This window comes from Panulirus ornatus, chromosome 6 (genome assembly GCF_036320965.1).
Source record: "Panulirus ornatus isolate Po-2019 chromosome 6, ASM3632096v1, whole genome shotgun sequence".
NCBI lineage: Eukaryota > Metazoa > Arthropoda > Malacostraca > Decapoda > Palinuridae > Panulirus > Panulirus ornatus.
This window is the reverse complement of record NC_092229.1, coordinates 55,299,035-55,315,049: the sequence shown is the minus strand read 5'-3', so window position 1 is coordinate 55,315,049 and position 16,015 is coordinate 55,299,035. Positions and strand designations below refer to the sequence as shown.

At 39.3% G+C, this 16,015-nt stretch overlaps 1 protein-coding gene across 1 annotated transcript in view; it reads left to right on the top strand.

The window, feature by feature from the left end:
- Nucleotides 1–16,015, top strand: part of LOC139749254 (copper-transporting ATPase 1-like) — a 364,429-nt gene that overhangs the window by 333,443 nt on the left and 14,971 nt on the right. The window contains exons 25-27 of the mRNA XM_071662991.1: nucleotides 2,732–2,887; nucleotides 7,602–7,715; nucleotides 15,561–15,780. Of these exons, the coding sequence (XP_071519092.1) occupies nucleotides 2,732–2,887; nucleotides 7,602–7,715; nucleotides 15,561–15,753 (463 nt within the window). The 3' untranslated portion in view covers nucleotides 15,754–15,780. The remainder of the gene's footprint in view (nucleotides 1–2,731; nucleotides 2,888–7,601; nucleotides 7,716–15,560; nucleotides 15,781–16,015) is intronic.

The following is a 16,015-nucleotide window of genomic DNA, read 5'->3' as shown; positions in this document are numbered from 1 at the left end:
TTCCCACGTATTCACTGCGTGTCATAGAAAGTGACTAAAAGGGGAGGGAGTGGGGGGCTGGAAATCCTCAACTCTCGTTTTTAATTTTCCAAAAGAAGAAGCAGAGAAGAGGGCCAGGTGAGGATTTCCCTCAAAGGCTCTGTCCTCTGTTCTTGATGCTACCTCGCGAATGCGGGAAATGGCAAATACCATGAGAAAAAATGACGTAATGGGAGAGGGGGAGGAATGAGAGGTATTTAGGGAAGCAATGATGGCTTGTGCAAAAGATGCCTGTGGCATGAGAAAGGTGGGAGGTGGGCAGATTAGAAAGGGTAGTGAGTGGTGGGATGAAGAGTAATATTGTTAGTGAAAGAGAAGAGAGAGTATTTGGACAATTTTTGCAGGGAAATAGTGCAAATGACTGGAGATGTATAAAAGAAAGAGGCAAGAAGTCAAGAGAAATGTGCAAGAGGTGTAAAAGAAGGCAAATGAGAGTTGGGGTGAGAGTATCATTAAATTTTAGGGAGAATAAAAAGATGTTTTGGAAGGAGGTAAATAAAGTGCATAAGACAAGAGAACAAATTGGAACATCAGTGAATGGGGCAAATGGGGAGGTAATCACAAGTAGTGGTGAAGTGAGAGGGAGATGGTGTGAATATTTTTGAAGGTTTAATTAATGTGTTTGATGATAGAGTGCAGATATGGGGTGTTTTGGTCGAGGTGGTGTGTGAAGTAAGAGGGTCAGGGTGGATGATTTGGGAAATAGAGAAGAGGGATTGAAAGCTTTGCGGAAGATGAAAGCCAGCAAGTTGGTGGGTTAGGATGGTATTGCCACAGAATTTATTTAAAAGGGGGGAGACTGTTGTTGTTGACTGGTTGGTGAGGATATTCAACATATGTATGGTTCATGGTGAAGTGCCTGAGGATTGGCAGAATGCATGGATAGTGCCATTGTACAAAGGCAGAGGGGATAAAGGTGAATGTTCAAATTGCAGAGGTATAAGTTTGTTTAGTATTCTTGGGAAATTATATGGGAGGGTATTGATTGAGAGGGTGAAGGCATGTACAGAGCATCAGATTGGGGAAGAGCAGTGTGGTTCCAAAAGTGGTAGAGAATGTATGGATCAGGTGTTTGCTTTGAAGAATGTATATGAGAAATACTTAGAAAAACAGATGGATTTGTATGTAGCATTTATGGATCTGGAGAAGGCATGTGATAGAGTTGATAGAGATGATCTGTGGAAGGTATTAAGAGTATATGGTGTGGGAGGTAAGTTGCTAGAAGCAGTGAAAAGTTTTTATCAAGGATGTAAGGCATGTGTACGAGTAGGAAGAGAGGAAAGTGATTGGTTCTCAGTGAATGTAGGTTTGCGGCAGGGGTGTGTGATGTCTCCATGGTTGTTTAATTTGTGTATGGGTGGGGTTGTTAGGGAAGTGAATGCAAGAGTTTTGGAAAGAGGGGCAAGTATGCAGTTTGGTGATGAGAGGGCTTGGAAAGTGAGTCAGTTGTTGTTCACTGATGATACGGCACTGGTGGCTGATTCGTGTGAGAAACTGCTGAAGCTAGTGACTGAGTTTGGTAAAGTGTGTGAAAGAAGAAAGCTGAGAGTAAATGTGAATAAGAGCAAGGTTATTAGGTTCAGTGGCGTTGAGGGACAAGTCAATTAGGAGGTAAGTTTGAATGGGGAAAAACTGGAGGAAGCAAAATGTTTTAGATATCTGGGAGTGGATTTGGCAGCGGATTGAACCATGGAAGCAGAAGTGAATCACAGGGTGGGGGAGGGAGCAAATGTTCTAGGAAGGCGAGAACCTTATCTCAGAGAGCAAAAATGGGTATGTTTGAAGGAATAGTGGTTCCAACAATGTTATATGGTTGTGAGGCATGGGCTATAGATAGGGTTGTGTGAAGGAGGGTGGATGTGTTGGAAATGAGATGTTTGAACACAATATGTGGTGTGAGGTGTGAGGTGGTTTGATTGAGTAGGTAATGAAAGGGTAAGAGAGATGTGTGTAAATAAAACGAGTTTGGTTGAGAGAGCAGAAGAGGGTGTATTGAAATGGTTTGGTCACCTGGAGAGAATGAGTGAGGAAAGATTGACAGAGAGGCTATATGTGTCAGAGATGGAGGGAACAAAGAGAAGTGGTAGACCAAATAGGAGGTGGAAAGATGGACTAAAAAAGATTTTGAGTGATCAAGGCCTGAACATACAAGAGGGTGAAAGATGTGGAAAATGGTAGTCACTTTATTATTTTATTTTCCAGTAAAATTCTTTATTGAAGGTACATTGCATTGTCCCTTACAATGTAAACTGTGAGCCTGGTGAGATCCCTGGATGTGGTTGGGTGCCTGGTTAGTGGTAAAATATCCTCCACATAATGATTTTTTTTATCAACTTGTCAATAGACCTGTCATTATCTTGAAGCTGTTTTTATATTTTCAAGTTTCCAAATTTGCTTTCCATATGAATGAAATTCATTGCCCGCTTGTCTGGCATTCTGAAATTTTGCAAGACTATGACAGTGATTCAAATGTAGCTTAATAGACAGTGATAGGGTGGATGAAAGTATTATTTATATTTGGAAGCACATTTAAGTAATGTAGGTTTTTGAAGCTAATATTCTTGAAAAATGATAATAAAACTATGCCTGAAAATACTTAGGAGAAAAATTTTAAACCAGAACTATAGAAGTACAGATGTCATTTTGGTTTTGAATTTTTTCAATCTAATAGATGTACGTTAAATATTTAAAGGTATCGTAAACCAACACGAGACACTCTGGCTACCTTAGAATACCACAAAGCACAAGAGGCACGCTTAGCAAGGCATAATGAAGATGATGATATATCAGTACATCGAGGCCTTGATGATATTCCTGCACCTGCCACACCATCATCAGCTCTTTCCAGGTATGTATGGTCTGATGAATTATGTATATATGTAAACTTCTTCATATGTGCATGCCACTACACTCTACATACATTTCTAACAGACATATTTGAATATTGACTTTATTATTAATCGTTAGTTTTACAAATTAGTAATTTATTCAAATTAAGTGCTCAGAATTTAGTTATATCTAGATAACACTGGATGTTGAGGGTACTGCATAGATTTGCTAAAAACCATAGCAGTACATGCATTAATATAGTTAAGTACTGAACATACCTTGTAATACTCAGAACAACCTTGTAATGATGAATATTTTCTGAATTGCAGTATGCAGTTTCTGTCTTATGCTTCCAACACTATTCATTTTATCAGTGATTTGTTATACAAAACATCCTAAAAGCCTTTTGGTTTTCACTGATGTTCATGTATACATTTATTTTCAAATCTTGTACTGTAATATTTTTTTAGCTTTCAAATGTTTAAGATAAACCTGCATTTATATTGTCTGTTATGATTTTATATGTCAGTTTGACATGGCTAATCCTTTATATCCTGTTTTACCTTGTTTAGGGCATGTGTGTCATAGATATACTAATAATTCAAACTGACATTACATTTTTCTTAGTATGTAACTTATTGCACAGTATTGCATATCTTGTTTGTAGTAGTTTTAAATCTAATTTGTGAGTATAACAAAAAAGCTAAATGGAGGCTCACAATATGCATGGCTATGAGTTTGAATTTGTCACTTATATACTGCTGTTGTATCATGTTTTTTGTTAATCGTCTTTAATTTGGTTAATGCTTGCTTGTAAGAATTTGCATGTTACTTATGTAAGCTTATAAATGTATAAAGAGCTTTCTTATGTTGGGATGATAAGGAAAGCTATTACTCCTTGGTATGTTCTTGGTTGTATAAATGTAGAACATTTGTCTTCCTTGGAACTTTCCAGTACTACTGTTACACATTGTATTGCAAGTTGGATGACGCCACCTTTATTAAGTAGTGTCCTGCTTAAGCTGCTGCCTGTCATTTTTTTTATTTGAAAATTAAATGAATTATATGCACATCTTAATGAAATACATGAAACACTGAAGAGGTACCAAGAATCCCAGCCCCTCTAATACTTTTTTCTTGCAAACAGCAAAATTATTTAGAATATATAACAGTGCTGATGATTAGCATGTAAATACTAAATATGAAATCACATTTGACTCCACCATACCGCAGACTGCCCAAATACTGTGATGAGGATGTGCTGCTCAAACTAAGGAGTGCCTTAGCATGAGTGACACTCTACATTCACTTGCTATGAACCTCAGGATTTGAACATGGAGTTAAACAGGATTGGTATAGTGATATTGGACATGTTATGGATAAAATCTGTCTCATTTTTTTTTGCCTAAGTTCCTCCTTCTTGGTGGGGAAATGGTACCCAAATGGAAGGTGGTATTACTTCTTTAGCTTTAGTTGGTATTTAAAAGAATGCACCAATGTGCATGGAGTTCATGTTTACTATACATAGTAAAGGACAAAATAGTTATAATGTGGGGGAGTATGGAGGAATTAGAGGGCTTATAAGATGCTCAAGTATTGGGGAGGAGTCTGCATGGACAAGGTCCTCCTGTTTTATTGAAGGAAATAGTATTTTGAATATGTTTTGATTGATTTCATGAGAAATTTCTGCATAATAGATATTTTTTCACATATAACAAAGATACGAAATATACATACACCTGGAGGAAGTGAAATTAGAGACACTTCTTGTATAGGGTACTGACACTTTTCATGATAACACCTTTTTTGTGTTGCCCACATAACATTCAGACACTTAGGGATTGTTCTGTTTGTCATTATTGGGCTTCCATATGTCATCTGTCTGATTTGTAGCACTAGGAGTCACACTTTAGATTTGTTCTAGATTTGAAATCTAAATCAGGTGAACTAAGTGGCAAAATACCCACGATTGTAATTGGGATTTTAGGTGAGTTATACCATATACAATGAGGCTCAACATGGAATTTCAGCTACATGATAATTGGAAGGGAGATCATCCTATAGCCTTAGATTGTATATACTTCTTTCCCAGCATCAAAAGATTGAATGGCATAAGACCCATAACTCTAGTTTGATTTGTATACCACTTATGAAAAGGCATGATGTGAACTTCATCAGACCCATAATTTTAAAGAAAATTCCACTTTTGGCCATAAATCTATATATAGTTGCTTTCAAGCATCAAAGACTTCAGTGGCATAAGACCCACATCTCTATTTTGATTTTTATGCCACTTATAAAAGGGTTTGATTTTTCAAACTTGTTTGCATTTTCTCTTGTGAGCAAGATACCACCAGGAGCAGACTGTAAAAGGCGTTATTCACTCATATCCATTCTCTAGCTGTTATATATGATACACCGAAACCTCAGCTTTGTGTCCACAACCAGGCCTCACAGACCTTTTTTTGGTTTCTTCTGGCTCCTTCATATGCCTGGTTTCAGTCTGTTAACGTGTCACCCCGTTTACTACATCACATCAGTTCACTTTGTCTCTTTATGGTCTTTCATCCTTGTGCATGCTTATGCCATAAGCACTCAAAATCATTTTCATTCCATGCTTCCATCTCCAGTTTGGTCTCCCCTGTCTCCTTGTCTCCTCTGCTTCTGACATATATATCTCCTTTGTCAAATTCTCCTCACTCTTTCTCACCACATGTCTAAACCATTTCAGTACACCCTCTTCAGCTCTCTCAACCATACTCTTCATATTACCACACTTCTCTCCTACCGTATCATTACTTACTCATTCTGCCTTTCTCACAACACATATTCCTCCAACATTTAATTTCCAACACATGCACCCTCTTTCATACATTTTCTTCTATATTGTATGCATCTCATCCATACAGTATTGTTGGGACTACTATATCTGCAATCATACCCAATTCACCCTACCAGATAGTGATGTCTCTTTCCATACATTCCTTAATGCCCTCAGAAACTATCACCCTTTCATCCAATGTATGACTCACTTCTGCTTCCATGGTTCCGTTTGCAGCCATATACACTCCTAGGTATATAAAACACTTCACTTTTTGTATATTTTCTCCGCCCAAACTCATACGTCAGCTAACCTGTCTCTATGCTGTTAAACCTAACACCCTTGCCACCCTCCCCTAGAACTGCTCGCCCTCCTCTTTACCTACTCACACACACGCTTTACTTTCTTTGTAAACTTGCCTTTTTAAAGGTGGTATTAGTATAAGAGTTACTGTCTGGTTTATATGTTATAGAGAAGTTATTCATGAACAAGAGCATATAAAAACTCATTACAAGACCAAAAACAGCATCTAGTATTAATGATTATTATAAGTATTTATGCATTGGAAGTATTGTGTTTCTCGTCAGACTCACTATAATGGTAATTTTGGTAATCTTCTAGTTAATGTGTATGACATTACAGAGTAATCACATATGAATAAAAGCAAGTAAAAAAGCAATAAAAGACCAGAAACAGCAATACAAGTTGATAATTACCATAAATATGCATGCACAGTTGATGGCTGACTGTACATGTCTCATTCACCTCAGGATTACCATGAGTATTTACCCCACATTTGTGATTTTTTTTTTTTTTCAAGGTTCCAGTCATAGACAAAAGTCCCCATCAAGGCCGGGCTTTGATTTAGATATTGAGAGAATTATGAAATGGTAAAAGAAAAGACAAGGGAAAGTATTTGACTATCATTATAGGGCTCAGCAATATAGCAGAAATGAGCAAAATTCTCATGGCAGTCAAAGCATGAAAACAAGGACAGTGGACTGGAATATCTTGATAGAAGAAAAATATTGGATATTAACAGGTTGGGGTGGAGTTAAATGGAAATGATAAAGGAGCCCAGAATCAGAAGTAGCACAGAGACTAAGATGCACCTCCTAAGCCCTGGTCGTGGGCTTGGCTGGCACAGCGAACTCCACTAGTCACGAAGCTTACTGCATATTAGTGAAGCCCACCTCATGTTTTCTGAAGCTGGTATCAATAATGCATAAAGAAAGAACTTCCTCTTTCAGCTTTTCATTTCTATTTACTTCAGGTATGCATTCAGGGATTCTTAACACTATGAAAGAATGAATTCTGCAGCTGAGGGCCAGAAAAATGTCCTTTATAAATTAATGAAAGTCTACTTGTTTGTGCATTTGCAAGAACAATAGCAGCATGCTGTCTTCTTATTTGTGGGAATAATTTGTATAAACTGGCATAGAAACACTTAAAGCTTTAAACTGCAAGTTTTGTAATTCTTATGTATGGTGGATTCCAAGATTTAAGATGAAGTTCTGCTGAATTTCGTAAATTTTGGAATGTAAATGCATACATTTGATATTGTTTTTGTTTCATCTTGGAGAACATTACATGTTAAACAGGTTGGATGAAAAGTCTGTGTTGACTAGCACCAACTGTTGGTTGGGTTTGGCATGTGTACTCATTACACTGTGGTGGCCTTTCTATGTTTATGTTTTCATAGGCTTTGTGACTTAGATTACTAGATTTAAATATCCATTTTTGTGTATGATTATAAACAGAATAAGAGAGCTATTTCATAAGCAAATGCCAGTGTCTGATCATTGGCTGTGGTGGTTTCCTTTTTGTACTTGTCTTGGTCTCACTGGAACATGTCATGCAGGATCCACTGCAGCCACAACTGGTGACATAAGAATATTCCTTACCTCCTCAGATTGAAAAAGAACCTTCAGGGCATTTACCAGTCAAGCAAACCAGAATGCCAGTGTGCAGGCATGATGTATGGTGGAAAATGTACATGCACCTACACTCAGACTCTCAAAGCCAGGTACCTAACACATTACTGTACCGTGTTTGACGTATCACTTCAGTGGAGTAAGCCCTTTATCATATAAGATCAAGGTTATTCCAGCCAGGACTCAAATGCATTTCACTCATGTTTTTAATTAGTCTGATTTTTTATATGTAAACATTGAATAATCTATCTTGTTGTAATGTTTTTGATTACTGTTAGAATTAATTCCTTTGTATCATGTTCTAGTTCTGAGTGGAATGGCTATTTGACACTTAAGAAACACTTGCTAGACATTTGTGTGCAGTCATGACAGTTTGACCCAAACAAAAGAAACCTGATTTTCCATCAAAGTATTCGTCATTCATTACATGATTCATCCATCACAGGTTGAAACACGCAAAAAAGTTGTAGAGCTTAGTGTCTTAGCATAAGGTTATTATTAGAAAGGTTTTGTTCTCTTCAGAACTAGGTTAAAATGATGGTTAGCTCATGTGTTAGTGAATTCAAGATGGTTCTGTGTATTGTAATGTGTTGCAAATTGATTTACATCATGTTTTGAGTCATATCTTATATTAAGCAGCTCAGCAACTGAGGCCTTATAGTAATCAGGATTTGGATTTCAAAAAGTATTATCATTTTCCTTTTCACTGAATATTTCAGGAAACAAATTGATGCAACATGCATTTTAACTATTATTTGTAATAATTAGGCATGCTGTGAGCTTCATTGAAGGTTTTGAAACCTGAGGATGAACAATTGTTGTCTGGTTAAAGGAACAGCCATAAACTTAGCTTGGACTGGTAAGATAAGTTCTGACATAACTAAACTGTATTGATTATACCTTACCTTTTGTTTTCCTGACTTTCCTGGGTGAAAATTTGTGATGATCTTATAAAGAGAGGAACCACATTTGTGTGACAGAAATTGAGAAAGTGATTTAGCTGACAAAAGTGACCTGTGTGCAAAGATACCATGAGAGACTGAGTGAAAGATTGCATATGCTGAGAGATGATAATGCTTGGAGAGTGGGAGAAGGTATTTGTGGAAGCAGCACTTAAGTGCTCAGGGGAAGTATATGGTATGTTATAAGGTGGGATGTGAACATATAAGAAACAGCAGTGAGTGATGGCATAAGGAAATCATATTGCTAGTAAATAAAAGGGAGGAGTATGAATCTAACTGTATGGAAAGACTGCAAGTGATGTTTAAAAGTACGAGGAAAAGCAAGGTGAGGTCAAAAGAAAGATATGAGAAATGAAAAAGAAGGCAAATGGCACCTTAGCTACATCTCTTCCTTGTATATCAACTGACTGTTCTACATCTTCCATCTCATTCTTGTATCTCCCCTGACAGTGTAATCATTACATGCAAGTGCACTTGGGAATTTATCATGTTACATTTTCCTTCGGATTTCCAGGGCATGTGAAGCATCTGGGGTAAACCATGGAATGGTCTGTGGGGCCTGGATGTGCATAGAGAGCTCTAGTTTTGGTGATTTACACATGACAGCTAGAGACTGAGTGTGAACGAATGTGGCCTTTTTGTCTGTTTTCATGGCACTACCTCGCTGAAGTGAGGGGTAGTGATGCTATATCCTGTGTAGTGAGGTAGTGACAGGAACAGATGAAGGCAAGCAAGTATGAATATGTATGTGTATATATGTATGCGTCTGTATATATATGTATATGTCTGTGTATGTGTATATTAATATGTATATTATTATTAATAATATACAAAGTATAAAAAAAAAAAAAAATAATATACAAAGTATAAAAAAAAAAAAAAAAAATATTATTATTATATATATTTTGCTTTGTCGCTGTCTCCCGCATTTGTGAGGTAGTGCAAGGAAACAGACGAAAGAAATGGCCCAACCCACCCCCATACACATGTATATACACACACGTCCACACACTCAAATATACATACCTATACATCTCAATGTAAACATATATATACACACACAGACACATACATATATACCCATGCACACAATTCACACTGTCTGCCTTTATTCATTTCCATCGCCACCTCGCCACACATGAAATACTATCCCCCTCCCCCCTCATGTGTGCGGGGTAGCGCTAGGAAAAGACAACAAAGGCCTCATTCGTTCACACTCAGTCTCTAGCTGTCATGCAATAATGCCCGAAACCACAGCTCCCTTTCCACATCCAGGCCCCACACAGCTTTCCATGGTTTACCCAAGATGCTTCACATGCCCTGATTCAATCCACTGACAGCACGTCAACCCCGGTATACCACATCGATCCAATTCACTCTATTCCTTGCCCGCCTTTCACCCTCCTGCATGTTCAGGCCCCGATCACTCAAAATCTTTTTCACTCCATCTTTCCACCTCCAATTTGGTCTCCCACTTCTCCTCGTTCCCTCCACCTCTGACACATATATCCTCTTGGTCAATCTTTCCTCACTCATTCTCTCCATGTGCCCAAACCATTTCAAAACACCCTCTTCTGCTCTCTCAACCACGCTCTTTTTATTTCCACACATCTCTCTTACCCTTACATTACTTACTCGATCAAACCACCTCACACCACACATTGTCCTCAAACATCTCATTTCCAGCACATCCACCCTCCTGCGCACAACTCTATCCATAGCCCACGCCTCACAACCTTACAACATTGTTGGAACCACTATTCCTTCAAAGATACCCATTTTTGCTTTCCGAGATAATGTTCTCGACTTCCACACATTCTTCAAGGCTCCCAGGATTTTCGCCCCCTCCCCCACCCTATGATTCACTTCCGCTTCCATGGTTCCATCCGCTGCCAGATCCACTCCCAGATATCTAAAGCACTTTACTTCCTCCAGTTTTTCTCCATTCAAACTTACCTCCCAATTGACTTGACCCTCAACCCTACTGTACCTAATAACCTTGCTCTTATTCACATTTACTCTTAACTTTCTTCTTTCACACACTTTACCAAACTCAGTCACCAGCTCCTGCAGTTTCTCACATGAATCAGCCACCAGCGCTGTATCATCAGCGAACAACAACTGACTCACTGACATATGTATATATATGTATATGTGCTTGTATGGGCATTTATGTATATATATGTGTGTATGAGTGGATGGGCTATTCTTCGTCTGGTTCCTGGTGCCACCTTACCAACACAGGAAACAGACGAAAGAATGGCCCAACAAACCCACATGCACATGTATATACATACACGCCCACACACGCACATGTACATACCTATACATTTGAACATATACTATACATATTTTATTTCATTTATTTTGCTGTGTCGCTGTCTCCCGCATTAGCGAGGTAGTGCAAGGAAACAGATGAAAGAATGGCCCAACCCACCCACATACACATGTATATACATACACATCCACACACGCAAATATACATACCTATACATCTCAATGTGTACATATATATACACACACAGACATATACATATATACACATGTACATGATTCATACTGTCTGCCTTTATTCATTCCCATCGCCACCTCACCACACATGGAATAACAACCCCCTCCCCCCCTCATGTGTGCGAGGTAGCGCTAGGAAAAGACAACAAAGGCCCCATTCGTTCACACTCAGTCTCTCGCTGTAATGTAATAATGCACCGAAACCACAGCTCCCTTTCCACATCCAGGCCCCACTGAACTTTCCATGGTTTACCCCAGATGCTTCACATGCCCTGGTTCAATCCATTGACAGCACGTTGACCCCGGTACACCACATCGATCCAATTCACTCTATTCCTTGCAAGCCTTTCACCCTCCTGCATGTTCAGGCCGTGATCACTCAAAATCTTTTTCACTCCATCTTTCCACCTCCAATTTGGTCTCCCACTTCTCCTCGTTCCCTCCACCTCTGACACATATATCCTCTTAGTCAATCTTTCCTCACTCATTCTCTCCATGCGACCAAAGCATTTCAAAACCCTCTTCTGCTCTCTCAACCACACTCTTTTTATTACCACACATCTCTCTTACCCTATTATTACTTACTCGATCAAACCACCTCACACCACATATTGTCCTCAAACATCTCATTTCCAGCACATCCACCCTTCTGTGCACAACTCTATCCATAGCCCACGCCTCGCAACCATATAACATTGTTGGAACCACTATTCCTTCAAACATACCCATTTTTGCTTTCCGAGATAATGTTCTCAACTTCCACACATTCTTCAACGCTCCCAGAATTTTTGCCCCCTCCCCCACCCTATGATTTACTTCTGCTTCCATGGCTCCATCCGCTGCCAAATCCACTCCCAGATATCTGAAACTCTTCATTTCCTCCAGTTTTTCTCCATTCAAACTTACCTCCCAATTGACTTGACCCTCAACCCTACTGTACCTAATAACCTTGCTCTAATTCACATTTACTCTCAACTTTCTTCTTTCACACACTTTGCCAAACTCAGTCACCAGCTCCTGCAGTTTCTCTTATGAATCAGCCACCAGCGCTGTATCATCAGCGAACAACAACTGACTCACTTCCCAAGCTTTCTCATCCACAACTGACTGCATACTTGCCCCTCTTTCCAAAACTCTTGCATTCACCTCCCTAACAACCCCACCCATAAACAAATTAAACAACCATGGAGACATCACACACCCCTGCCATAAACCTACATTCACTGAGAACCAATCACTTTCCTCTCTTCCTACACGTACACATGCCTTACATCCTCCATGAAAACTTTTCACTGCTTCTAACAACTTGCCTCCCACACCATATATTCTTAATACCTTCCACAGAATATCTCTATCAACTCTATCATATGCCTTCTCCAGATCCATAGATGCTACATACAAATCCATTTGCTTTTCTAAGTATTTCTCACATACATTCTTCAAAGCAAACTCCTGATCCACACATCCTCTACCACTTCTGTTGGGGGGAGGCAACGGAAATGGATGAAGGCAGCAAGTATGAATATGTACATATGTATATATGTATATGTATGTATATATTCAACATATACATACATATACATATATACACATGTACATATTCATACTTGCTGCCTTCATCCATTTCCGTCGCCTACCCCCACCAGAAGTGGTAGAGGATGTGTGGATCAGGTTTTTGCTTTGGAGAATGTATGTGTTTATATGTATATATGTATATGTATGTATATATTCAACATATACATACATATACATATTTACACATGTACATATTCATACTTGCTGCCTTCATCCATTTCTGTCGCCTCCCCCCACCACACATGAATTGGCACCCCTCCCCTTGTGCCCGTGCAAGATAGCACTAGGAAAAGACAACAAAGGCCACATTTGTTTACACTCACTCTCTAGCTGTCGTGTGTGATGCACCATAAACACAGCTCCCTTTCCATGTCCAGGCCCCACAAAACTTTCCATGGTTTACCCAAGACGCTTCACATGGGGATAGGGGAGAAAGAATACTTCCCATGCATTCCCTCTGTGTCGTAGAAGGGAACTAAAAGGGGAGTGAGCGGGTTGTTGGAAATCCTCCCTGTTTTTGATTTTCCAAAAGAAGGAACAAAGGGGGCTAAGTGAGGATATTCCCTCAAAGGCTCAGTCACCTATTCTTAATGCTGCCTTGCTAATGCGGGAAATGGCGAATTGTAGGAAAAAATGTATATAACATCAGTGAAGGGGGCTAATGGGGAGGTATTAAAAAGTAGTGGTGAAGTGAGGAGATGGAGTATTTTGAAGGTTTGTTGAATGTGTTTAATGATAGAGTGGCAAGAAGTGAGAGGGTCAGGGAGAATTGCTTGGTAAACAGAGAAGAGGTAGTGAAAGCTTTGTGGAAGATGAAAGCCAGCAAGGCGGTGGGTTTCAATGGTATTGCAGTGGAATTTATTAAAAAGGGGTTGACTGTGTTGTTGACTGGTTGGTGAGGATATTCAGTGTATGTATGGTTCATGGTGAAGTGCCTGAGGATTGGTGGAATGCTTGCATAGTGCCATTGTACAAAGGCAAAGGGGATAAAGATGTGTTCAAATTACACAGGTATAAGTTTGTTGAGTATTCCTGGGAAATTTTATGAGAGAGTATTGATTGAGAGGGTGAAGGTATATACAGAGCATCAGATTGGGGAAGAGCAGTGTGGTTTCAGAAGTGGTAGAAGATGTGTGGATCAGGTGTTTACTTTGTAGAATGTATGTGAGAAATACTTAGAAAAACAGATGGATTTGTATGTAGCATGTATGGATCTGGAGAAGGCATATGACAGAGTTGATAGAGATGCTCTGTGGAAGGTATTAAGAGTATGGGAGGTAAGTTACTAGAAGCAGTGAAAAGTTTTTATCAAGGATGTAAGGCATGTGTATGAGTAGGAAGAGAAGAAAGTGATTGGTTCCCAGTGAATGTTGGTTTGTGTTAGGGGTATGTGATATCTCCATGGTTGTTTGACTTGTTTATGGATGGGGTTATTAGGGAGGTGAATGAAAGAGTTTTGGAGAGAGGGGCAAGTATGCAGTGTGTTGTGGATGAGAGGGCTTAGGAAGTGAGTCAAGTGTTGTTTGCTGATGATACTGCACTGGTGGCTGATTCAGGTGAGGAACTGCAGAAGCTGGTGACTGAGTTTGGTAAAGTGTGTGAAAGAAGAAAGCTGAGAGTAATTGTGAATAAGAGCAAGGTTATTAGGTACAGTAAGGTTGAGGAACAAGTCAGTTGGGAGGTAAGTTTGAATGGAGAAAAACTGGAGGAAGTGAAGTGTTTTAGATATCTGGGAGTGGATTAAGCAGCAAATAGAACCATGAAAGTGGAAGTGAGCCAGAGGGTGGGGAGGGGGTAAAGGTTCTAGGAGCATTGAAGAATGTGTGGAAGGAGAGAAAGTTGTCTCGGAGATTAAAATGGGTATGTTTGAAGGAATAGTGGTTCCAACAGTGTTACATGGTTGCAAGGCTTGGGCTGTAGATAGGGTTGTGCAGAGGACAGTGGAAGTATGGGAAATAAGATGTTTGAGGACAATATGTGGTTTGATAGATCAAGTAATGAAAGGGTAAGAGAGATGTGTGGTAATAAGAAGAGTTTGGTGGAGAGAGCAGAAGAGGGTGTATTGAAATGGTTTGGTCACATGGAGAGAATGAGTCAGGAAAGATTGACAAAGAGGCTATATGTGTCAGAGGTGGAGGGAACAAGGAGAAGTGGGAGACCAAATTGGAGGTGGAAGGATGAAGTGAAAAAGATTTTGAGCGATTGGGGCCTGAACATACAGGAGGGTGAAAGGCATGCAAGGAATAAAGTGAATTAAAACAATGTAGTACACCGTGGTCAACATGCTGTCAGTGGATTGAACCAGGGCATGTGAAGCATCTGGGGTAATCTATGGAAAGTTTTGTAGGGCCTGGATGTGGAAAGGGAGCTGTGGTTTTGGTACATTTCACATGACAGCTAGAGATTGAGTGTGAACAAGTGTGGCCTTTGTTGTCTTTTCCTAGTGGTACCTTGCACATGCGCGGGGGGATTGGGTGACATTTCATGTGTGATGGGGTGGCGATGGGAGTGGATGAAGGTAACAAGTATGAATATGTACATGTGTATATATATGTATATGTCTGTGTATGTATATGTATGTATAAGTTGAAATGTATAGGTATGTATTATGTGCGTGTGTGGGCCATTCTTTTGTCTGTTTCCTTGCACACCTATTTGATGCGGGAGACAGCCCATTATACTCTTGCAACAACATCCAGTTTGCATGGATATTTTCATTCTTGAAATTTTGTAAATGTAAAACTTTGCCAACGCACATACCTTCTTAAACATATCTAATCAATAATTTTCGTTCAGAAGATTAGTCTATTGCAACTTCCAGATTCTCTATATGGGTGGCCAGGGTTATTGGAAAAGATAAGATTTGTAGCAAGCATGGTAACATTGCAGGTTCAACGCCATGACAGGCATACATTTGGGAGGTGAGAGTGATGCAGAGATGGAGGAGCTGTTGCCCAAAGTTGAAGTGGCTGGAGAAGGAATGGGGATATTTGATGATGGATCTGTTGGTGGTGGTGGTGGTGGTGGTGGTGATTGCAGGCCCACACTTGTGCCATCAGAGTCTTTGGTGGTTGAGCTTTAACCACTCACAACTTCCTAATGCATGTCTGTAAGTGCATGCCCTGCTTATTCTATTTTCATTATTTTTGCATGCTGTTTTGCTTATCAGCTTATGCCTCGATTTATGTGCTATAGTTTAAAGAATAGACTAACTACTCATGAATGCACTTCCATATTAATTTATCATCTCACTAACATGAATGAAACTTTCAGGTTTGCTTAAGATATAATTAGTTTACTGTAATAGAAAATTTTTGGCTTACTAATGATTTTATATTTGTTTT